The following is a 24,671-nucleotide window of genomic DNA, read 5'->3' as shown; positions in this document are numbered from 1 at the left end:
CAGACAAGCACCGGATGAGCTGCACGCACTGGCAGGAGCCGTGCCTCCCCAATGAGCGGCGCCTCCCCTCTGTCCTGTGCCTGCCCTGGCCCTGGCCCCAGCCCACAGCTGCAGCCCACCCCACGCAGATCTAGGGGGCACATGCCACCCCTACCCCCTGGGAGATCCGCTTGCTGCTCTGTCCCCCGCCCCTCCCCGGCTGGTCAATGCCTGCCCCAGCCCCAGCCCCATTCCCTCCTTTCACCGCAGGGGCCTTGATTTGCCCTCTCACACCCCTTCCCACCCCTCTCCTTCCACCAAACCAGACTTACCAGCCCTATCAGAAATTGGATCGGTATCGGCGGATATGCCTCCTAAAAAATCGGCTATCTGTATAGGCCTCAAATATCTCTATTGGTGTACCCCTAGTTCTTTTACTGTAAACCGCCCCGCGCCTTTGTTTAGGAGGGCAGCATATTAATCTGATAAATAAATACATGCATGTAGAATAGACCTGGGACCCTGAGAGCAGAATAGGGTGTGCATGCTGGATTGCTGTGTTGTAACGATTGCCTAGCTCTGTTGTAGTGTATTAGACCCCATCTACACATCTGCTGCATCCTTAAGATCACATGTTTTAGTAGGTCTTTTGGGGCACTTTTATTAATAGCTGATTGGATTAGCTATTAGATAAAAGCCCCAAAAAGCCCCATTGAAATACCCAGTCTATATAGATGCTGGGGAGCTGGATTGAAGTGCTGCTGCTCCCAGTAAAGCTTCTTTTTTTGTGGGGGGGGGGTAATATCTGCAAACAGCATTATGCTTAATACAGAATTAACTTGTACTCGGGTCTTGGGTTCTGACTCAACTACACGTACAATTTATTCGTGGCTTAAGAAAACAAGAAATGAGCCACAAAGTTATTTCAAAACAAACGTGTAATAGCTGTGCTTCCTTATTACGCCATTATCTGAACGTATGGCCAGCTGCCGGGTGCTCCCGGCTGCGGGCTCTGCCAGCCTTACTCTGTGCGGAGCCCCTAACCGGGAATGCAGGACAGCGTTTGGCCCCCGAATGCTGCCGTGCAAGTAAAGCGCGGGCACCGCGCTCCAGTACTGTGACGTGGGGGTGCGTAGAAGGTTGCTGGACCTGTGACTGCGGCAGTGGCCCCGCCCCGCGCTCACCTCCCCAAGGCTGCGGCCAACATAGACGGCCAGCGACGCTCTCCTGGGTTGGGCATTTCCCAGGGGCCTCCGAGCGGCCTGCTCTCAGGTCGACACTGCGGCGCAGCCGGCGGGGGCGCTGTGGGACAGCCCCTGCGTCGACCCGTACCGAGCGGCCGGGCAAGGAGTGGTGCTTCCTGTTTGGCTCCGAGAGGCAGGAGCAGCTATGGCGGCGGCGGCCTCGAGGCTTGGCGGAGGCGGCCGGCGGGGGGCCACCAACATCCTGGCTCAGCTTCGGCATGGGCAGCTTAGCGGCCGCGGCCTGACTCGGGGGGCGCAGGTACGGCGGGCCTGGCGGGGGCGGGGCTGTGGAGGCTGCGGCGCCCCGCGGGCGGTGTGATGGTGGCGGGGGTTGGGGCCTACATGATTTGGGCCTCGGAGCGGGGGGCGCTCTCGCGAGCAGAGCTGCGAGCGCTGAGCGAGGCCGTGTGCGGCCGCTTTGGGCTGCCTCGGGTGTAGTGGGGTGGGAAGCGCCGCTGGCTGAAGGCGTGTCATGTCAGGGAGGGCGTCTGGAAGCCGCGGAGGACGAGGGTCATTGCTGCTGAGGCTTGTGAGCTTCCTCTTCCTCCTGCAGCTGGTCAGGGGCTGGTCCCGGAGCCATGGTTCAGAGCAGCCCGGCTCTTTTGCCCACTTCTTCCGCACTCCAACCTCTTGCTCTTCTGGCCCCGTTCTCCTGCTGCCTCTGACTCGCAGCCCTCCTGCCTTGGGGGACATGCCAAGCCGGAACCTTTGGCCCAAGCAGGGAAGATTTTCTGCGATGCCCCCAGCTCTGTGCAGAAGGTTGCATGTTCCCCCTTGGCTGAGGTGTGGACTTCCATGCAGGATGCTGTTAAATCTCCTTGTGACTTTACATGCAAGCCAGGGAAAGTGCTGAGCAGCAGCCCAGGGCTTGTGTCCTGTGTGAGTGCGGAAAAGAGCCTCCAAATCTCCCAAACTACCAGTTCTATTAGTGACCTCTTGGGCTTTCTGGGGCATAAATCCACCCCTCCCACTCAGACGTGGGTGTGTGGGGCTGTTTTGTTTGCTTGCTCTCGTGTGGTGCAGGGGCATCCACTGGCTGATTTAGATACAGTCAAGGAGCAGTGGGAACTAGATTTGAAGTTCTCTGCTTGCTGTTCTCTCAGCACCCTACTTGTTAACCTTTGACCCCTGTTCCTGTTCAGTTTCTCATGACTTGTCCGATGAAATCTGTTTTATACCACAAGTATCGGCCTTACCTGGATCCCAGGCCACATCTGGACCACAGGACTCCTTGCAAGCTGGATCCAGCCCATGGTCTGAGGGCTACCACAGTAGTTACCATGGTGGTGGCCACACAGGGTCCAGTGGAGGTGAGACAAGCTTGCCACCAATGGCCATGTACTTTGGGGCCAAAAGGACCCTGGAGTATGTAGGTCACCCCCCCCCCAACTCCTGGTGCTTGCTGGCAGCCCAGTAAGTCAGATAGAGAGGCTTCTTGGACTGAGTCCAGCTCATGCACCATGTGTTTAACACCCATGTTATATGTTTAGTAGTAGCCTCCATCCAGCCATTGAGGGGGACTTGTAGTTTCTTGGTGTGTCCAGACCTACTGTGCCTGTGTACAAATTGTCTTTTCCCAGCCCAGTTTGTACTGCAAGACAGCAGAACAGTATTAGGAGCAAAGAACTGTCCTCAGAATCCCCCATAAGCAAGAGAATGAATTTATACCTTGCTATTTTGTTTTCTCTCTTTCCTTGAAATTCAGGATGTAAGGAGACTGATGGAGAAGGGCCAATATAGAAATCACAGAAATGCTGCCCTGTGGTGGTGTTTCGCTTGGAGGTGAGGATAGAGGGTGCTTCCTTTTCTGAATAGAAAAGAAGCTCTGATTGGCACTTCAAATTAATCCAAAATCTCAAGAGTTAAGTGCATGTGTTGATTTATTCAAGCATGTAACCTGGTGGCCTTAGTGGTGAGTAGTAGTGTAATTCTGAAATGAAAGAGAAAGGCTAACTGCATTTTTCATTTAAGTAACACTGATCAGAACTTTTCTGAAATTGCTATTTTCCACTGTTGATGATCCCATGGAACATTGAGACTGAAATCAGTTTCTTGACTTGGACTTTGCTTGCCCTGTGTGTGTTGGCTTTCTGTGAGCTTTTTATTAGTGCTGGGCTTCTGGCTGATTTTAATGCAAAGAAAGTAGCATTAAGCTGGAGGAAAAAGCACAAAAAACTATACATAGGAACCTACTGAAATTGTGATTTCACTATCTTCATGGAAACTGCGATTTTAGGCAGGCCCCCCCCCCCGGAGAGGTGCAGACTCCCCAGGGAAAAAAAACAAAACTCACCAAAAATAAAATGCAGGCCCCCTTTGGAGAGCCAGCAGTCCTTATGGCCACTGTGACTCAACTACATAGCATGCTGCGGGAGGGCAAGGGGGAGCTGCTGGCATGGCAAGATGGCTGCCGCTCCCACCCATTGCTTGATTTGCTGAGGGCTGTCTGCCATATGCCCCGCTCCCCCCCCCAATCACCTGCAAGGGGTGAGATTGTATGATGGGCAGCCCTTGCAGCTAACCAGGCCCCTCAGCCAATCAGAGGTGTGACAGGGCCTGTCACACTCCACCCACAAAAATGGCTGCCAGGCCCATGGTCTGCTCATGAAATTGGCTAGCAGCTATCTCAACTTCAATAGACCCCAAATTATATAGACTTTGTAAGCTGTGTTTAGAAGGAAGGGCATGTTCTTTGAATCTGCTGTCCTGATGTGACTTCACTGGGTAAAACTATTAATCTTAAAAGAACCGAGGTAGACTAACAAACTGAAGCTGTCTCCTTGGTATACCACATTTCCTGTCAGTAAAGGAATTGGAGCATTTTGATCACTGAATAGTGTTTATGAGCAATGATGGATACAAGATTTGTTTACATAATTTTAGGCCTCAATACCTATTTTATAATATAGAGGTTGGGCTGGATAGAGCCTATTGATAATATTCCTTGTGGCTTACCTGCAGTACTGTCCAGTCTAAGGAAAATAACAAATCAATAACAAATCACTAGTGAAAAGTTGTTGGCCTTGTGCATGTGTTTTCCTTGAGGTTTTCTGATAATTTAACTTTGATATTGTCACTTTAAAGTGAACAATTTCCACAAGATTGTTTTTTCACTGTAATACATTATGGTTATGATTCATGTCCTGTGCATTATCTGCCATAACTCACATCTCATTTTATACTGATTTAAGTAAAATGATCAAATACTTGTTTGACAAGGGGGACTACAACAGAATGTTCTAACATACTAGATACCTGCTTACCTTCTTCTGTGATCTTAGCTTTATGTGTACCTGAGAAGCCCAAGCGGCAGTGTTACTGAATTTTTGGTCAGTGCTTTAAAAAAATGTTTGCAGCAACTGGTTGAGCAAGTACCTGGAGCTCCAGTTACTCAGGATACTTGTTCAGAATTTTTGTTGCCCACTATATCTCTTATTTCATTATGTTTGCTTTCTGTAACACTTTCAGCTCAACCTGGCTGCATTGAGAGGCTCCATCCAGTCTGAAGATTCAAGCTCCCAATGCTTGTTAAATGCTATAAGAACACTTTTGTTAAATGGTTTAGACTGAGGGAGAAATTTAATTGCCTGACAGGTTTCAGATTAAATGGTACTGTGCTGGAAGTCACTGAGGGTATTAAAAACAGTTTTAAAGGAACAGTATTAAATACTACTGTATGTTGTTATATGTTCTCCTGCTTGGACTCAAGAGATGCATATAGTATTCATGCAAGAATACAGGAGGCACCTTTACTTTCTAATCTGTCACATTTTCTTTCATGGTGAATTTTGCTGGAGTAAATGAGCAGTTTCCTCTAAATTGCAAGGTTTAGATTTCATCTATGAATGATTCGAAGCTGATTTGGATATGTTATAGATATATTTAAATATCACTATTCTGCTTTTCTGATATCACTCTGAAATCTTTGTTTATGAGTCGTGTAAAACAACTTGATATAGCTGCATTTCTTGGTGCGTGTGTGTGCATGTGCTTTTGTCTTGTTTGGACAATTTATTTTATGCTTGTTAAACAGTCTCTAGACATCACTTGCCTCATTTAAATTCACATTATTACAGTGTTCTATATATATGGACAGAGACAGGGTTAACTATCAAGCCTGCTTCAGAACAGAGATTTCCACAACTCTCCACTCCCCAGGATCCTCAACTTCACACCCCTGCCAGGAGGTGTCCAACAAGCAAAGGATGCAGTCTCTGAAAGCCTATAGTTAGCAGGCTAAAACCAGTGTCTTGGCTTCCTGAGATCTGTAAGGCAGTCCCTTTCATAGAGCAGTTGCAGTAGCAGTTGTAATATTGTAATTTGCCATGTCTGTCCGGAGCTCCCGGCTTAGGCTTTTCTAGTCACCCCGAGCCAACTGCCATCCTACAGGCTGACAGTTTGCCCCCAGCACCAGTTACCTAGCCCACCGAAGCTTCTCACTTGCCACGTCTTTGATGGAAATTTTAATCTTGGGGATTGCTGTTACTCCCAGTTCAGTGGTGTCTTCCTAATGTCGCTTGTTATCATGAGGATGTTGGGGCTCCACCTATTAAGGAGCCCCTCTGTATTAAGGAGGAATACCCATCCTTGTCAATTAACAAAGAATCAGAGGACGGGCACTCTGAAGTGCTTTGGATTAGAATACAAGGCAGTCAAGGGGAAGGAGACTTAACAGTGGGGGTCTACTACAGACCTCCCAGAGAGTGGTGGTGGATGGGTCATTTTCGACCTGGAGGGATGTGGGCAGTGGAGTTCCGCAGGGCTCCATCCTCGGGCCCGCACTGTTCAACATCTTCATCAGTGACTTGGACAAGGAGGTAAAAAGCACCCTGTTCAAATTTGTTGATGACACTAAGATGTTGGGGGATGTGGGTACGCTAGAAGGGAGGAATAGGCTACAGTCGGACCTAGACAGGTTACAAGGGTGGGCGGATGAGAATAGGATGGGATTCAACACCGACGAGTGCAAAGTGATGCACCTGGGGAGGAACAACCGGCACCATACCTACAGGTTGGGGAACTCTCTTCTTGTCAATACAGGGGCAGAAAAGGATCTTGGAGTCATCATTGACTCAAAGATGAGCATGGGCCGGCAGTGTGGGGATGCAGTCAGGAAGGCCAACCGTAACTTGTCATGCATCCACAGATGCATCGCGAGCAGGTCCAAGGAGGTGATACTCTCCCTCTGTGTGGCACTGGTCAGGCCGCAGCTGGAGTACTGCGTCCAATTCTGGGCGCCGCACTTCAAGAGGGATGTGGACAACATGGAGAGGGTCCAGAGGAGGGCCACTCATATAATCAAGGGGCAGCAGGGCAGGCCTTATGAGGAGAGGCTAAGGGACCTGAATCTGTTCAGCCTCCAGAAGAGAAGGCTGAGAGGGGGTCTAGTGGCCTGTTACAAACTAGTCAGAGGGGACCAGCAGGCACTGGGGAAGTCCCTGTTCCCCTGAGCACCGCCAGGAGTGACCAGGAGTAATGGTCACAAACTGGCAGAGGGTAGGTTTAGGCTAGATATCAGGAGGCGCTACTTCACGGTCAGGGCAGCTAGGATTTGGAACCAACTTCCAAGAGAAGTGGCGCTGGCACCTACCCTGGGGGTCTTTAAGAGGAGGCTAGATGTACACCTTGCTGGGGTTGTTTGACCCCAGTACTCTTTCCTGCCATGGCAGGCGGTCGGACTAGATGATTTACTCAGGTCCCTTCTGACCCTAGAAACTGTGAAACTATTAAACTGTCTTTTGATTAGACTTTCAGCTATGGGGTGGCAGTGGCTACAGCCACCCCAAAATTCACTGTAGCCACCCTGTAGCCCCCCTCCTAGCGTCACTGCCTCCCTAGCCCAGCCCATGTTCATCCTGCACATGAATCTGGGGGGCACATGCCTCCCCTGAAGTGTGTGCAGTAGTGGGAGCCACCTTCCCTCTCCCCGGATAAGTCATCTGCAGCTCCATTCTGTGCCCCACCCCACCCTGGTTGGGTAGCGCCAGTCCCAGTCCCACTTCCTCCCTCACTGTGGGGGCCTCAGTCTACCTGTTCCTCCCCATACCCCCCCACCGCCACAAACTTACCAGTCGGATGCTTCTCTCCACGCTTCCAGGCTGGGCTCCTGGCCAAATGCCTGCTGCAGCTGTGCACATGTAAATAGCATTTATCTATTATCAGTCACATCAGCCAAAAAAAGCCGATTGCTGGTAATGTCAATTTTCTTTCGGTGCTGATACAATATGGACCTATGTATTGGTGCACCTCTACACAAGTACAGTGTATTCCTGTACCTGAGTATCTGAAAGTTGTATCCTGAAACTCTACTCATCTTAATTAGTGTAGGGCAGTGGTCCCCAACATTTTAAGCACAAGTTCACTTTTTGAAATAAGGTGAAACCCAGGATCTACCTCAAAGAAAATGTAGAAATAACAGTCTATATTTATATTCATGTTATATAAAGCTGCTTAATATACGTAGGTATACATTTTCCCTACTTACCGAGTCTTAATGTATACCTACATATATCTGCCAGTGTCTTGAAGTTCGGGTTGTAGTTTGAAACAGCTAATCGGATGCAGTCCTGCAGATTGGCATCTGTGAGGTGGGTGCGATAGTGGACTTGATCATCTTCATTTGTGAGAACACCATCTCACACAGATAGGTGGGACCAAAGTAAGCTTTCACTTTAAAGCACAGGACAATAGAAGGGGGTACCTTTCTTGGTTTATGAGTCCCCAGAAATCACTGTCCCTTGATCTGGCTTTCAGCTCAGTGTCACTTTGCATTGTAATTATCTCCATATTAATTCCACTACTTTGTAAATCAAACACCTGATAGAATGTCATAGCCTCACCACCAATGTCTACTGGAAGGAAAGGATTTGAGATGCACGTGATGATTCATGTCTAATTCTTGAAATTGCCTGTTGAACTCCTCTGCTAATTTGGTCAGGTTTGCACAGAATGTTTCTGGGTAGAACTATTTTTCTTTGTCTTCAGTTTTTTTCCAGTATTTTCTCCAGACTCAGGAAGTGCTGCGACATTTTATGCTATAACTGGGAGGACCACAGACCCAGTTTCAATTTGAATGCATTCCCTGCACTGATCATATGTGATAAGTCTCTGTCCTTTCCCTGCAGTTCTCAGTTCAGCTCATTCAATTTGGATGCTATGTCAGTAAGGAACCCAAAGTCTAGCAGCCATGTATTGTCTGACAGCTCATTGCACACTTTGTTCCTTGATTGTAGAAAAATAATGATTTCGGGCATTAGATCCAAAAAATCTTTGCAGAACTTTCCCCCTGCTTAACATCGGCATTGAGAAGCAGCTTGCCATGAGCAGCATCCACTTTGTCAAGTAAGGATTTAAGCAAGCAGAACTGAAGGGCTCTTACTCAAATCAAGTTTACAATTCTGACAATGCTTTTCATTACATGTGAGGAGTCCATAACTTTACTTACCAGTGCTTGTTGGTGGATTATACAATGGTAATTCACAAACGAAGGAAAAGCAGAATCATGTATGAAAAATGCAACAAAGCCTGCATTTGTGCCAAGCATGGCAGGTGTACCATCTGTTGTGATCAAAACGAGTTTCTTGATTGGATTGTTTTTTTTCAAGCATGTACTTTTGAATTCCTTTTGCTGTCATTATTTCCTCTTTGTTTTTAAAGTCTAAATAAGGAGTCCCCTGCTACAGTCATTACGTCTTTAAATACTTCTCTGTCCATGAACGATTTCTTGTGTTTTGCCAGCAGGTGGCAAACATGAAACGATGCTTCAGTAGAGACATTCCCTTTTGCTGCTGGTTTAGTAAAAAATTACTGTTGAGCTTTCAAAACGGGCTTCAATTCACTTACTTTCACGCTATTCAAGGGGAAACTGTCCCTGAATTTGCCATGCATTGTTGTATGGTGTTTTCCTAAATTCTCCTTTTTACTTACTGATATACTTGTGTGACATAGAAGACATCTGCACTTATCTTTCAGTGTTGTGAATAGAAATTCACTTTCCCATTCCAAATGGAAGTTGTAGGTTTTTCGTTGCTAGCTAGCTCGGTATGTATTTTTTTATTAACATAAAAGGAGAAAATAGGAAAGCACTAGATACTACTGTAGTCTATAGGAAACACTTCTAAGTGGTAAACTTGTGCTGCACACAATAAGCTTTTTTCTTTTTTTCCACTCCTGCACTTGTAACCAATTCTGCATTTGCCTGGAGCATGCAGGCTACAGATAGTAGCTCTGCCCTGCCTCCAGAGCAAGCTGCCCCCATCCCAAGTTCTCAGTGGCTCCAGAGCAGCCCCCTGCACTCATAGACAGTGGAAGGTTGGGGCTAAGGGGCCTCAGCCCCCACCCACAAACATGGGACAGCGGGTAGGGCTGCAGGCTTCCAGTGGCTGCAGTGGGGGGGGGAGCGTGCGCACAGCCTGGCATGCAGATCACTGGTTGCCCTGCACAGCAGGCAAGTACCAACCTATTTTGTGAAGGAGAAGGGACGGGGGGAAAGAAGCAGATTGAAGCCTCTGCGGTGAGGGTGGGAGTGGGGCAGAAGTAGGGATTGGGGTGAGTGGGGCACCAGCCAGGCTGGGTGGTGGGATGATTGGAACCCGGGAGGCTCATCCAGGGGCATGGGGGCGAAGGGGGGGCTCCCACTACTGAACATTCCCCGGTGGAGGCCCAGGGGCCATGTACCCTCCCAGTCTGTGCATGGCGGAGGCAGCTGCCGCTGTGCACTGGGCTTTATGCCCCCAACCCCACTTATGTTGAGCAGTTGAATCTGGTACCAGTTTTAAAATATTCCATACAATACAAAATATGCCAGGCAAGTGGTAAGCAAGGGGCTGGTGGTTTTTTTTTTTTTTTCTTTTTTTTAAAAAGAGGAATTGGGTAATAGACCCTAATGTGGCAAGGTAGTGACGATCACTCTCTTTTTTAGTAGTCTCAGATTCCAGTGTCTACAAATGCAGTCTAGTAGGTTGTCTTGTCTTTTCAATTGTCACTCTAAGAGAAGAACCCAATAAACCTTCTGTTCTATTCTCTCTTACTTTGTTCCCATGTGACAGTTGCATGGAATTAACAGCAGTTTTCTTTCTAGTGGAGTGTTATGCATAAATATTAGTATCAGCTTTTATTTGATAAAAACAGTATTTAATGCAACTCCTGGAGCATCTCAAAATTTCTATGGGAAGCAACCACCATGTAGTAGAGGGGTTCTGAGATGGTACATGTTGGGACCTAGAAATGAAAATGTTTTCTTTTTTAGAATTCCTTTTAGTTTTTGTTCTAAAATACAGCCTTAGACCCCAGATTGCTTTTTTTTCCTCAGTAAGGGTCTCTTCACATACTCTTCTTTGCATGATCATTTTCGCTGAGATTCTGAATGAACCTAAAATATTGTGGTTTCCTGATGCTAGTTAATGTGCAACTCTGGTATTCCTGCCACCTGCTGCAGAAATGAGATGTGATCCTTCTTGCACACATAGGCCAGGTACAGAAGTTGTGCTTATTGTGTGGTAGACATGAAGAAAGCTTTCTACAGCCATAACTGAACAAATGGTCAAGGCACACAGAGTGCTGTAAAAATGGCAGATCCCACTCTAAAATACCCCTGGATGGATTTCAGACTGTCATAATGAATGTCTGCACCAGATCGTATCATGACTCATGGTAGGTTACATCCCTCTGACATACCATGGAGTACTGTGGCAACTGTCTCATCTCCCTTGCTAGGCAGCAGTTTAGCCTAGGTTGGAGCTTGTCCCCAAGTCCACCTGCATCCTCCCTCCGATTATTATAGATCCATCCACACAAAAAAACTTGCCTCTTGCTTAATTTCTCTTATTGCATGTCATGGGTGCAGGTCAGCAAGTGCTAAATATGGGTGTGCTGTTATTTTGCCTTTCCTCACTGTTAACCTGTCTTAAGAACTGATTCATCTACTTATTTTTGGCATAGAAGTTCTGTAATGGAAGTACAACATGTACTTGAATGTGCCTAACGTCTACATCAGCTTGCCTATGCATACTAATATGTAGCATCACTACTTTCTAACTTGTTCAGGGAAACCAAATGCATGTGTAAAACGTAGATTGTGAGAAGTACTTACACTGCCTGTGTTCAATATGGGATGCAAGACCAGAAACCCATGAGTTTTGCTCACAGACATGGAGTCACAGGAATCTTGGATGCATTAAACAGAGCGTGTTTCTCTGTTGCTGTGTCTTATAAGCAGTTTCTAATAATTCTGGTCACTTGTGTAATGGCTTGAAACTATGTAATAGAAAGCTGGTTGAGACAGTCTGTTACAGATTTTGAGGTATGCTGCCGAGTATCCTGTAGATATCTACATAGGGCAGCTAGGTCCAGGAACTCTGGTTTTGTCAAATTCCCACACTGTTTATTAGTTACTGTTTTCCAGTTGCTGCATTTCCTTGCTGTATGGATCGTATTATCCAGTGGCCTTGCTAGCCTTAATGTAGTGTTCCCTTCTTAGAGCAACTGCCCATTAAAAAAAACAAACAAACAAAAAAACTCTGGCACACAGGGGTGGACAGTTATTTCAGCTGGAGAGCTGTTTAATGAGCTCTGGTGAGCTGTTGAGGGCCACAAAGGTAACCCCCCTTGACAGGTGCCCCATCCCATGATCACCGTCTTGGGACCAGAAATCCCACTCTTAACCCTGACCTTTGCCAATGGCAGTCCCTCCCCTTTCCTCTGGAAGTACTCTTTTTAGGAGAGGACTGTTGCCATCTTGGAACCAAAAAAATAACCAAACTGTATACTAAAAGTCAAACACCTACTATAACACATTTTGGTTTTATTACAAAAAATATTTTTGTTATGATTTGTGTTTGCATAGTATATATAGATATGATTGCATGATAACTCAAAAATAAAGTCTTGCTCTTGTATCTTGTGTGGGGGGCGTGGAGGGTTTAAGAGGGGGTATGACTGTGTGTGCGGGGGCATAGGATATGTTGGGGGGTGTATATGTGGGGGGGTTGGGGCAGGGTGTTTGGTATGCAGCAGGGTGGGGAACCCCATGTCATGTAGCTCCCACCGCTAGTGACAGCAGCAGTAGGAGGTGGTAAGCCCTCAGGGCTCTCGTGGCCCATGCAGAGCTTCATGTGGTGACAAGGAGCAGCAGTGGCAGCAGGAGCCCTGCCCAGAAGTTGCGTGCTGGCCAAAGATATGGGGTAGAAAAATTTCTGCAGAAAAATTTTCCAAAACACATGCACACGCACATGCTCTACCCATGCCTGCGCGTGCACACACAGGCTCTGCTCCTGCCTACATGTGCACACACACACATCCCCATACCAGCATGGAGCCATGTGGTGCTGTAGCATGGTGGAGACAGGAAGCAGATATATATTTTTTTAAATTTTTAGGGGTCCCAGCGGTCAGATAGAATGGCCTGGCAGTTTTGGATCTGACCCACGGGTTGTATTTTGCCCACCCCTTGTCTAGAAGGTTCATAGCAGAGAGAAGCATGTAGTTTGTGATTTGGGCCTTACTGTAACAAGCAAAAGGAGACTAGTGAAATTTCAACATTACATTAGAATGATCATGTTTAATATAACCAAAGGTTGTCAACCAGGGGTGCGCATATCCCTAGGGATACTTGGGAAGTTCATAAGGTGGTTGCACATGGGTAGGATGCGCCCTGGGGCACAGCCGTGGCGTCTCCCTCAGCACGTTCTCACATGTTGCCTCTTACCTGGGGGAAGGAGTTGGGTGTGCCGGGTACCACGGGCTCCAGGCAGCACACCGCAGTGCACATTCCTGACTGCACAGTTGCAGGGCAGAACACTTTTTAGTGCTTTATTTCTCATGGGAAATTTTCCATTTCTCAAGATATATTATTTCATAAAACTCATTAGTAACACAGAATGGATGTCAATACAATATTAGGGAAGCTTGGCAGTTTCAAAGTTGTAAGTAATGTTTTTCAGGTGATTATCCCTAGGAAGCGTGTGAGAGAGTACATATATATTTCATTGATTTGTAAACAGGAGGGTAAATACACTCACATAATAATCCAAACCAAAAATCAAGTTATGAAGTTACCTAATTGGCTGTGCAGGTCAAATCAAAACCAAAGCTAGAATTCTTATTTCATCTCAGACTGCAAGTGAAAGCAAAACCAAAACTAAAGCTATGATTATTTTTTGTTTCACTTTCAGTTCAGCAAACACACAGAGCAGTGTCTCATTTATTTTGCTGAGTTGGGGAAGTTGGAAGTGTTTGCATAAGATCTGTTAGTTTTTTAGTGCTTTTGGTTTCAAGTAGTCAAAATAATAATGCCTAATCAGAGAAAAGCCTAGCGTGTAGCATCATTATAGTGAAGTTCAGGCCACTGAAGGAAGGAAGAAAGTAAGTTGGTAGATGTAAATATTGTGGGCAGGAGTATGCCAACACTGCAACAAGAACGAAGAAACATTTAATAACGTGTAGAAACTGTCCTCAAAGAGTACAAGCCATATACAGAAAGCTAATACAACTAAGTGGTGGAACAACCAATCATCTGAGAAAAGTCTACTTCAGGAGTCCTATGTAAGTAAACAAATTAACATGTTAACCAATACGCAGTATAGACTAGCATATAATGTTTTACAACAATATAGAATTTTAAAAGTTGTTAATGCAACTCTGGACTATTATTTATTTATTTATTTAAAATATTTGTATCTTACTTTTCTGCTTGCACTAAGCACCCAAAGTGGCTTAGGCTTAACAATATATATTTTTAAAACTACGTAATAGATAAATAGCTAACTATTTCAACCCAGCAGGGCGAACCTAGTCCTCTGGCCGATGGCAGAGGCCAGACTATTCTTCTCTTTAGCTCTGCAGTCCCAGGGCAGCTGAGCAGCAAGCTGAGCAGCAGAGTGTTCTTTCCGGCAGGGAGGGGTAAAGCAAGCTCCTTGCTACTTCTCCTTCTCCTTCTGATGGATGAGGCCAGACTAGAATAGGTTAAAATAAAAATCTTTTCCCCCTTTTCTTGCAGGAACTTGGTAGCTCAAGTGAAATAGCAGATTTCCAAAAAATGGAAAGTGGAAATGCTTAGCTGCCAGGACTAGGGAATAAAAAACAGGATCCTGGCTTTCAAGATCACTGTCCCTAGATATGCGATCCATCGTGAGTAGCTGTTGAAGACAGTCAAGCTTTTTATCAAGCTTTGTGGACAAAATGTCAAAAGAAGATCAAGAAAAAGCAGATGAGACATAGTTCGAGCTGTATTTGCAAGTGGTACACACCTCTTTCCATAACTGAAAAATCAATACTGGAAGGAACATTACAAACTAATTTGCCCATCATATAAGTTACCATCATGTTATTGCTTATCACATTCTTTCTTAGATAGAGAGCATGACAGCATTCAAACAATGGTTATTCAGAGGATCGGTCAGGCAGAATCACTGACTCTGATGTCAGGTGGATGGACTGATACACAAGGAAATCCTTTATTAGACATGATGTTAGCAACACCTGAACCAGTATTCCTGAAAGCAATTGCTACCAAATCTTCTCGTCATACAGGTGAATACATAGCCAAATTACTGAGTGAAGAGATTGAAAGTGCAGGTCCCTCCAGGGTACGAGCCCTTGTAACTGAACTGATACTGCGAGAAACATGAAAGCTGCATGGCAAATATTAAAGGCAAATTATCCTCATTTAATAGTGTATGGCTGTCTTGAATCTTCTGGGAGAGGACATAGTAAATGTGAATACAGTGAAAACAATCCTGGCAAACTGCAAAGTGATTGTGAAGGTATTCAACAATCATCACGTTGCTAATCAGACTTTGAAGAAGTTACAGAAAGAGAAGCTGGGGAAGGAAAGTGTACTTTTATTGCCAGGAGAAACTAGATGGGGCTCGGCTTCGAAGTGTTTACATAGTTTGCTGTGCATAACAAACTGTTTGCAGTGTGCTTCAGTAGATGACACAGTATCCCAGATTATTTGCGTGAACATTCAGAAGCAGATTCTTGACAACATGTTCTGGGTTCGAGTTCAAGCAGCGTTCAATTTGCTGCTACCAGTTTCAGTGGCTGTCAAGAAACTTGAAGGAGATATTCAGCAAGCCTTTCAAGTATTCCAGAGATATTCAGACAACTGAATGAAAATCTAATTGAGCTTTTGCCGCCTTCACCTCTATCCAAAGAAGTAGGAGTAGTAAAACAAATGTTTACTAAGAGATCTGAGTTTTGCCATCATCCAGTTCATCTGGCAGCAAACCTTTTGGATCCTCAAGACGGAGGACAATGTTTATCAGAAGATGAATTATCTACTGCTCTCGATACAATTATGGAAGTAGCAAACAATGTCCCCAACATCGACGAAATAGCCATGATGACAGATATTGCCAAGTACCGCGCAAAAGAAAAACTTTGGAGCAAAGACATCATTTGGTAGGCAGCAGAGAATATGTCTCCTCTCGCATGATGGAAGGGATACTGTAACACCCGACTGTTGTCCAGGATTGCTCTAAGGATCCCAAGCATTCCACCACCAGCAGGTTCTTGTGAACGGAACCGGAAGGCTTTCAGCTCAATCAAGACAAAAATGAGAAATAGACTCGCAAATGAATGCACCGCCAAGCTTGTTTCTATTTCTCAAGATCTCTTGCTTCTGGAGAATCAGTCAGAACCACAATTAGTGAAGAAGATGCAGTGTGATGATAAGCTGCCCTTGCCCATAGACTCATTGTAAAACCACCCTTTAGCTAAAGAGAATGTGGTTTAAGTAGTTCTGAATCAGATTTGCCTCAGTCTGATTTTGAAATGGAACTAATAAATAGTGCAAGTGCTGCGATTGACCTCAGTGGAAGAGAGTTAAACTCTGTTGAAGTAGATGAGTGGACAACCACGGCATATCATGCACAGTTCTTTGGGCGTGCTAAAATTAGCGTGTTAACAGTTTTCAGTGCCTTCGGGGGTTTTTTCTTAAATTTAAACAATGTAAGGGAAGTACATGTTATTGCGTGTTGTCTTTACATTTTTACAAGTATGCCAATAAAAATAATTTCTTTCCACATAAAGCTTTGAATTTGTTCAAATATAACATTTAAGCCACATTAAGTGTGCTGTCTTTAACTTCTTCCCTAATCAAATATTTCAGTTCAAATACTTGTGGCTATAAAATTAACATGGGGGTATGTTTTTAGTTTTGTTCAATAAATAAAAGTCAAATAGACATGCTAAAATCAGATCATGTTCTATTTAGGGCACTGGAAAATTTTCCAATTACAAAATGTCCAGAAACCCCACATCTCTGCCTGATTGGCCACTGCCATCAGCCAATAGCCAATGGCGAGGAGGTGTCGCAGCTCCCCCCTGCCTGCAGAGCCATGAGGGCAGCGAGATGCAAAGGGTATGAATGACAGGGGTGGGAGGATGTTTCTGTGCCCGCTCCCAGGATCAGGGAAGGAAGTTGGGGGGCAAGGGCATCAGTGCCCCTCTGTGGACGGATGTGGGGCACGCAGGGGTTGCTCGCATGTGGCAGCCACTGCTGTCACTCACCACCCCACCCCACTCCCCCACCGGCCTGCGCTGCCGCCTCCCAGGTGCAGGGCCGGGGTGGTGGGGTACAGAGAGACAAGGGCACCAGCGCCCAGCAAGGGCTGGCCGGAGGGTGGCGGGGTTGGGGGCTTGCATGCAGTGGCCACCGCTGCCACCCACTGCCCCACGTCACTTTCCCATGGCCAGTCGCTCATGCAGCTGTGCAGGCTGCTAACAGGTGGTGTGCAACTGGCTGCCCACGAGGCCTGTCAGCATCTTGTGGAGCCGCATGTGCAGCTGGCCGTGGAAAAAGCCGGGTGCAGCAGCGTGGGGTGGTGGCAGTGGCTGCCATGTATGAACCCTCCTTCTCCCTCCACCACCAGAAGGAGTACACCAGTTAAAAAGGTTGAAAACCCCAAATTTAAACCATTAAAAATTGCTCTTTGGGCAACTGGAGAGCTACTGAGATCATTATGAAGTCACGTGCAGCTGAAACGGTACATGGCTTTTGTTTGGTAACATAAATTAGAACAGAATGACTGAGGCAGTAGCCTCACAGCTGCCACTGCAGCCACACAATTGTACTGGCACTACAGTGGTAAATGAAAGCTGTTGTTGGCCCCCGATACATTCTGCTGCCTTGGGCGCCCAGCTGCTTTGTTATGCCTCTACTTTTGTTTTATGTCTTTAAATCAAGAAACAGACTAGTTACTGGCAATTTTAGAATAATTTCAGCCTCAAGGGACAAAAGCAACGTGATTTAAAAGCCAAAACAAATTTGATTTGTGCCATTTCATGGTTTCAGCATCAAACCTTACACAAAGCTTTGAGTCAGAACTTTTGACAATGACAGTGTTTTTACTTATAACCACTCGAGGGGGAGGGGGGGGTGTTATGGGCAAGTCAAGCTCAAACTGCATCACCCAGCTCACCTCAGATATTGGTTTCAAAGACGGATGCATTTACATCAATATCAAAATCCACCCCCTCTTGCAACACGTCGACGACCCTCTGGAACTCCGAGACATTTCCCAAAATCTGGCAAGAAATCAGGATGACTGAAAATGAGGCTTAGAGCCCACAGTATAACAGGCGTTAAGTTAGAACCCCTTCCCCGCAAAGCAGTCTAGAATTGAGTGCTATTCAAATCCTCTCATTTGCTCTTAGCAAAGAAGTGCTAGAGGTTGAAGAAAATGAAGATAGGCAAGTTGTTGCATCATCCTAAAGCTTTTAACCCTTCATTTTGAGTCCTTATTCCTCATTTAGAAGGTATCAGAGTTTGGGAGCTCCAGACCTGCACTGCACTGTCAAACTGAAGTCAATGCATAGTCACCTTCCATCACAGAGAAGTAAGGATGGAAGAGACCTCCAGAGGTCATCTAGTCCAACCCCCTGCCTGAGGCAAAATCAGCCCTATTAGAAACATCCCACACAAATCCACTATCTACAATTATTTGAGCTCCTGCTGGTGGATTAAAGTGCTTGATGGGCCGTAGTTTGCCTGTCCCTGATCTGTGATTTTCCTCTTAGGAAACAGCTTGCATTCTTTAATGGGAAGAGAGGAATTTTTCTCTGCCTTCCCAATCCACTGGCTGCAAAAGAAGCAATGATTAATTTATTTCCCTTTATGAGTCCAGTAGATTCCCTAAAATCTATAAAGAATTTTAGAAGCCAAGAGACAAACAAGGACATCCTCCTGAAGTTAGAGGTAGTCAGGTTGTCCCATTTGGTGGCTCATGCCCCAGAAAGGATGACTTAAGATCACCAAGCATTTGCTACTATGTCAGTATCCCATCAGTTCTTTTTTAATTGCCCAAGTAGCTGGAGCCCTAACATTACTAGCCACAATTTCAGTTAATTGGAGGCCTTTCAGGACAGGCAGTGGAGCTCTGACCTGCAGGTCCAGAACAATACAGTTCACCAAGAAATTTTTTGAAGGTTTTAAAAAGTGTTTGCATGCAGGACAATAACATTCCCATTGTGTATGTGTGTGTTTTCTGAAGTGGTCTAATTCAGGGGTTCTCAATGTCTTTCTTCCTGAGGGCCCCCCCCCACTATAAAAACTCCACGACCTACCCATGTCACAACTTTTTCTGCTTATTTAATAGGTTAAAAGCTCTAGTAAATTGATAATTATACCATTAAGCACACACATATATGGCATAATATAAAAAGACAAGAACAATGTAAATACAAAAAATGACAATTGACATAAATTATCATGATGTTTTACATGGATGGACATATTATCATTCTGTTACATTAATTATTCATATTCATAGTACCCATATACATCTTTTATTTCTGAAGCTTCCATTTTCCTAATTATATATATATATTTAATGATTACTTTTGTTTTACTCACCGGGCATGTCTGCACATGTGCATTTACTGCACAGTAACGAAAATTACTGTGCAGTACAGACGCATGTCTCACACCTGCATCATGCAGATATCAAATTTACACTTGATTAGTTACTGGGCAGTAGTGCATGTGCTGACGCCTTACTGCACAATAACACTGTGTATGGACTGACTTGGGACTAAAGTTAGGCATTAATGCACTTTAACTCCTACATGTGTAGATGCCGGCCTATTGCTGCTTACTGTGCGGTAAATTTAAGCTGGCATAAATGGATGTATAGACCGCCCACTCGGTGTGTAACTTGTTGCTGGTGCTGACCAGCAATTTTGTCAAGACATGGGGTTATAAAACACATGCGCATATCATGGTTAATGTTCGTCCTGGCTCAGTACTTCACTGATGTCATGGCTGAAAATCCAGCTTCACATAAGTAGGTTGTATTAAATAGCATCAAGACTTTCAGCGCTGCAGAAGGTGCAGTGTTTTATTCATCTGAACACTCGCAACAGAATATCTCCAGCGGCATTTCATTGAACCTGTTTCTGAAGGAGTTGTCTGATGAAATGTCAATGAGCTGTTTTGTTAGTTTTGATGGGATAGTGGATGGATATTTAGCTTCTATGTTCTCAGTAAATGGGTTTGTAATCCACATGTGTATAGCGGCTTGTTCCGTTGTAAGTTTGGGAAAATAATCATTAAATTAGTCGAGCAGATAGACAGATCTGCTAGCTGAGTTTTAATTACGTCAGAGTAGGTGTTTCATTTCTCAATGAAAGAATGTAAGAGCTCAGATATATCACTAGTGTCCCCATAGACAGACTTTATAGAGTTGTAGCTTTCTTTTGAATGCCTCAATTCTTTCATGCTGGACAATAAAATAAGTGCTTCCACTTGCATGGTTTTATTCAGCTTATTCATTTCATTGAATATATCTGCAAGGTAACCCAGTTTTGCCAGCTAAACATCTTTTAGCACTTTGGCAAGTTCAGGTTTCCTGTTGGCTAAGGAAGTATATAACTCCTTTTTTAGATTATATACATGAGTAAGCATTCTGCCTTAAGATAGCTATCTCACCTGTATGCATGAACAAGGAATAATGCTCTGCTCTCACTTTCTCACAGAGTGCAGCAGAGTACTTGGAGTGTGTTGCTCTGGTTTTAACGTACGGCTGTGTTTGCTACACTTTGAAACCTTGGTTCAATATCTTTAGTAGCAAGTACCTCTTGGTGTAAAAAACTGTGTCCAAATAGTGTGAGGCAGAATGGCTTTCAGTTTTTGCACAACACCCAGAATGTTTTTCATTCATTGCTACAGGTCCATCAGTGTATATTTCACTGTGGTTTGTTCAGCTGATTTCTGTAGAAAACCATTTTATAAGTTTGAAAATGTCATCTGACTTCATTGTCATATCGAGTGCTTTGCAAAAGTTTTCCTTTTTTTTTAAGTTTCTACCTCAGTCCTTCAATCGCACACAAGTTGTTGAAATGTAGTAACACAAATCTGAAATTGGGATAACTTTGCCTTGATTTCAAGCGGAACAGGATTACATCTTTGTACTGTCCTGTTTGCTCTATAAGGTACATCTCTAGCTTGCCCTTGTCCTTCTCCTAGCAGTGAAGTAGAGAAAGTGCCTGGGTTGGGGAAAACTGTATCCCCAGCTGCGTAATCATTAATAGCAGTTACAAATATTCAAAAATTCTAAAGTTTGGGGGAAGGAAGACAGCAATTTTAGAGGTAAATTAAACTAACTAAAGCTGATCAGGTGAAGCTGCTAAGCTCTATACATCTGTAAAGAAAATAAGAATAAGAGCCAATTATGTGTGCGAGTGTAAATTAGGAAGCCAAATCTTGCCTGAAATATTTTAATAGCACTCAACTTTCTTTCTCCAGCCAATGGATTTTGTGGGGAAAAAATAAAAAGTAAACTGTATTTCTTGTTTTCAGTATCTACAATGCATAATATTTACTCTCTCCATTTTGCGTTCTCCAAAGTGATTTCAGAAGCTGCTTACACTTGGAAGTACTTTGTAATGTCCTGATGCAACAAGTTTCTTGTTCATACCAAGTTTGTGTTTGCCTGAGACTTAGATTAGTTCTCAACTTCTAACCAAAAACTCTGCACCTTCTCAGTTCATTCAAAATCCCTTTCATGTAGAGAAAGGATGAAACCTAAAATATAAAATTTTAATTTGGCTACATGGGGGAAGTGTTTACATTAGAGTCTTGGATCTGCACATGGCATATGGTTTTGGACACTAGACTAGTTCTGCTTATGTCTGTTCTTGAAAGGTTACAGCTCTGGATAATGGAAGGTAATGAAAAGAGATGATCTCTCCTTATCTCTGTCTCATACACACTTTCACAATCACCTTTCTTTTTAAAATGAATTTGTAGTAAGGTAAAACAATAACTTTACAATGTGTTGCCTTGTGGTGCCTTCACTTGTGACATCTATATGTATATTGAAATCTGCTCCAAATAGGGACTTTGTACAGTGCAAGGATGGGGAAAGAAAAGGTGAAAGTAAAAAAATGAAATCTAATAAAATTTGGTAAGTCCTGTTTGGGGTTGAAATTCATAACATCCCATTAATAGAATCCACTACACTAAAGAGGTGTAAAATAAGGGTATCTGAGTTGGATCCTAAATATGTGCCATCCCTTTATTAACTCATTTATTTATTTATCTTGGAGGGAAGAAGACTCCTGCCATGACCTTCATTCTCAGTCAGTGCAGATTTGACCCCCCCCCCCCTTTTTCCTCACTGGTCAGATAGCTAATAGTCACCAGGACAGCGCCGGGTGGGCAGCGGCGGCGAGGAGACCTCTGGTGTGGATCTCTGCTCCCTGCGGACACAGGTCACGTGGCAGGGCAGCAGCATATAGCTGTTTCCCTGCAGTTTTCTGAAACATTTCTGAAACGTTTCAGATGCCTTATTTTGTTTCAGAGATGCTTCAGAGCCTTCTGTTTTGATTCTGATTCAGTGTTTCAGGCACCGGAACAGCCCAAAACACCTCCGAAATGAAACAGCTGCCAAAATTTTGCACAGCCCTAGAAGAGACATTACGAGTTCCAGTTGCAGCCTCTGAGCTCAGGCCTCGCATTCCAGACTCCTGTTGCCAGGGGCTGTGAGACCAGCAAGAGGAACGAATTGGGATGTCCATGGGGAAATGGACAGGCTGGAGGGTGCTTACACCTAGGCTGCCAAGTCGCATGACCGGGAGCTCCAGATGGCCACCCACTGTTTAGAGGAGATGCTCCATGGTGCAGCAGAGCTGACAGTCACAGCTCTAGGATAAGGAGTCAATGTACGCAGTCCTGGACCATGGCGGGTCGCCCCCTAGGTTCAGGCCAGCTTTGAAGGGGTGCGGTAGCACTCAGGAGGAGGGGATGGGGTTGGGGCAGTCTGGGGGAGCTTCTGGCCGCACATCCTGGTAACCCCAGCTCTTCCAGACCCTGACAGGAGGCTCAGCAAGGGGGGGGGGGGGGACGTGTGGGGGGAGCTGTTCCACTCCCTGTGGCCCCACTTGTGGCCTGGGTCCCACTGCAGGAGAACAGTATAGCCTGGCTGCCCGACCTAAGCCCCAGGAATTGGTGAGAGCTTTGGGTTTGTGGTCCTTGAAGAAGAAGACATGGCCTCGGGGCCCAAGGGTTTGGGGGGGGTCCCTTGTGGGGGGGCAGGCAGTCTTTGGTGGCTGCTGCAGCAATGCTTCCTGGCCCACAGCTGTCTAAAAAGACAGACCTACAAAGGATGGAGGACAGGATTCACCTCCATGGAGGAATATATTGCACTGGTCCGGACCTGCAGGGGGTGAACCAGAAAAGCCAAGGCTGTGATGGAACTCCAACTGACTACAAGTATCAAAGACAATAAAAAGTCCTTTTTTTAGATATGTTGGGAGCCAGAGGAAAAGCAAGGGCATCATTGGACTCCTGCTAAACCAGATGGGAGAAATGACAGCTGACCCCCAGGAAAAAGCCAACTTACTAAATGGGTATTTGCGTTGGGCTTTCAGAAGTCCCAGGGGGATGCCCCTGCCCATTATGGGACAGGGATGCCTGAGTGAGGGTGGTTCCTTGCCCTCCATCAATGCTGACCTTGTGAAGGAACACCTTGAGAGGCTGGACACCTTCAAGTCAGCCAGCCCTGACAATTTTTGCCCCAGAGTACTCAAGGAGCTGGCCTGCATCATAGCTCAGCCCCTGGCATGGATCTTTGAGAACTCCTGGCGCTCTGGTGAAGTGCCCAGTGATTGGAAGAAGGCCAATGTGGTGCCTATCTTCACGAAAGGGAAGAAAGTAGATCCGGCAAACTACAGGCCCATCAGCCTGACCGCTATCCTGGGGAAGGTCTTAGAAAAGATTATCAAAGATGTTGTTCTTAACGGACTGGCTGATGACAACATCCTGAGGGATAGCTAGCATGGGTTTGTTGCGGATAGGTCTTGCTTGATCAATCTCATTTCCTTTTATGACCAGGTGACCTATCACCTGGACAAGGGAGAAGAGATGGATGTCATATATCTTGACTTTAAAAAAGCCTTCGATCTGGTATCCCATGATCACCTCTGGGCAAAACTGGCCAACTGCAGCCTCGGATCCACCGTGATCTTCTGGCAGGGAAATTGGCTCTGTGGTCAGACCCAGAGGGAGGTGGTTGATGGAAGTCGGTTGTCACGGAAGTCAATCATCATGTGACCAGTGAGGTCCCACAAGGCTCTGTCCTTGGACCTATACTGTTCAACGTCTTCATTAATGATGTGGACATTGGTATCAGAAACAGACTGGCCAAGTTCGCCGATGACACCAAACTTTGGGGTAAAGCATCCACACTTGAGGACGGGGGTAATGCAAGCTGACCTTGACAGGCTCAGGAAATGGGCAGACAAGAACCTGATGGTGTTTAACACTGAAAAATGCAAGGTTCTCCACCTTGGGAGGAAAAACCTGCAGCATATTTATAGGCTCAGCAGTGTTATGCTGACTAGTGCTACGGACGAGAGGGGCTTGGGTGTCAGGATTGACCACGAGATGAACATGAGCTTTCAATGTGATGCTGCGGCTAGTAAAGAGAGCAAAACCCTGGCTTGTATCCATAGATGCTTCTCAAGCAAATCCCAGGACGTCATTCTCCTGTTTTACTCAGCCTTGGTGAGGCTGCAGCTGGAGTACTGCGTCCAGTTTTGGGCTCCACAATTCAAAAAGGATGTGGAGAAGCTTGAGAGAGTCCAGAGGAGAGCCACACGCATGCTTGGAGGTCAGGAAAACAGACCTTATGACAAGAGGCTGAGAACTATGGGACTCTTCAGCCTGGAGAAGCGCAGGCTCAGGGGCGATCTGATGGCCACCTTTAAGTTTATAAGGGGTGTTTACCAGGATCGGCGGGAATGTTTTTTCACCAGAGCACCCCAAGGGATGATGAGATCGAATGGTTAGAAACTCTTGCAAGACCATTTCAGTCTGGACATAAGGAAGAACTTCTTTACTGTCTGAGACCTCAAGGTCTGGAATAGCCTGCCGCCGGAGGTTGTTCAAGCACCTACTTTGAATGCCTGCAAGAGAAACCTGTATGTGTTTCTTGCTGAGATCCTCTG

At 45.5% G+C, this 24,671-nt stretch overlaps 1 protein-coding gene and 1 long non-coding RNA gene across 2 annotated transcripts in view; one reads left to right on the top strand and one right to left on the bottom strand.

Annotated features, from left to right (window-relative positions):
• LOC149856532 (uncharacterized) overlaps positions 1 to 1,261 on the bottom strand; it is a 39,748-nt gene extending 38,487 nt beyond the window's left edge. Inside the window, exon 1 of the long non-coding RNA XR_016444449.1 lies at positions 1,164 to 1,261. This is a non-coding gene — a long non-coding RNA (uncharacterized LOC149856532). The remainder of the gene's footprint in view (positions 1 to 1,163) is intronic.
• Positions 1,195 to 24,671, top strand: part of TRPC4AP (transient receptor potential cation channel subfamily C member 4 associated protein) — an 81,700-nt gene continuing 58,223 nt past the window's right edge. The window contains exon 1 of the mRNA XM_090064831.1: positions 1,195 to 1,482. Coding sequence (XP_089920957.1) covers positions 1,369 to 1,482 — 114 coding nt within the window. The 5' untranslated portion in view covers positions 1,195 to 1,368. The remainder of the gene's footprint in view (positions 1,483 to 24,671) is intronic.

This window comes from Crocodylus siamensis, chromosome 10 (genome assembly GCF_052110815.1).
Source record: "Crocodylus siamensis isolate JL-2025a chromosome 10, ASM5211081v1, whole genome shotgun sequence".
NCBI lineage: Eukaryota > Metazoa > Chordata > Crocodylia > Crocodylidae > Crocodylus > Crocodylus siamensis.
This window is presented reverse-complemented; position numbering and strand designations above follow the sequence as displayed.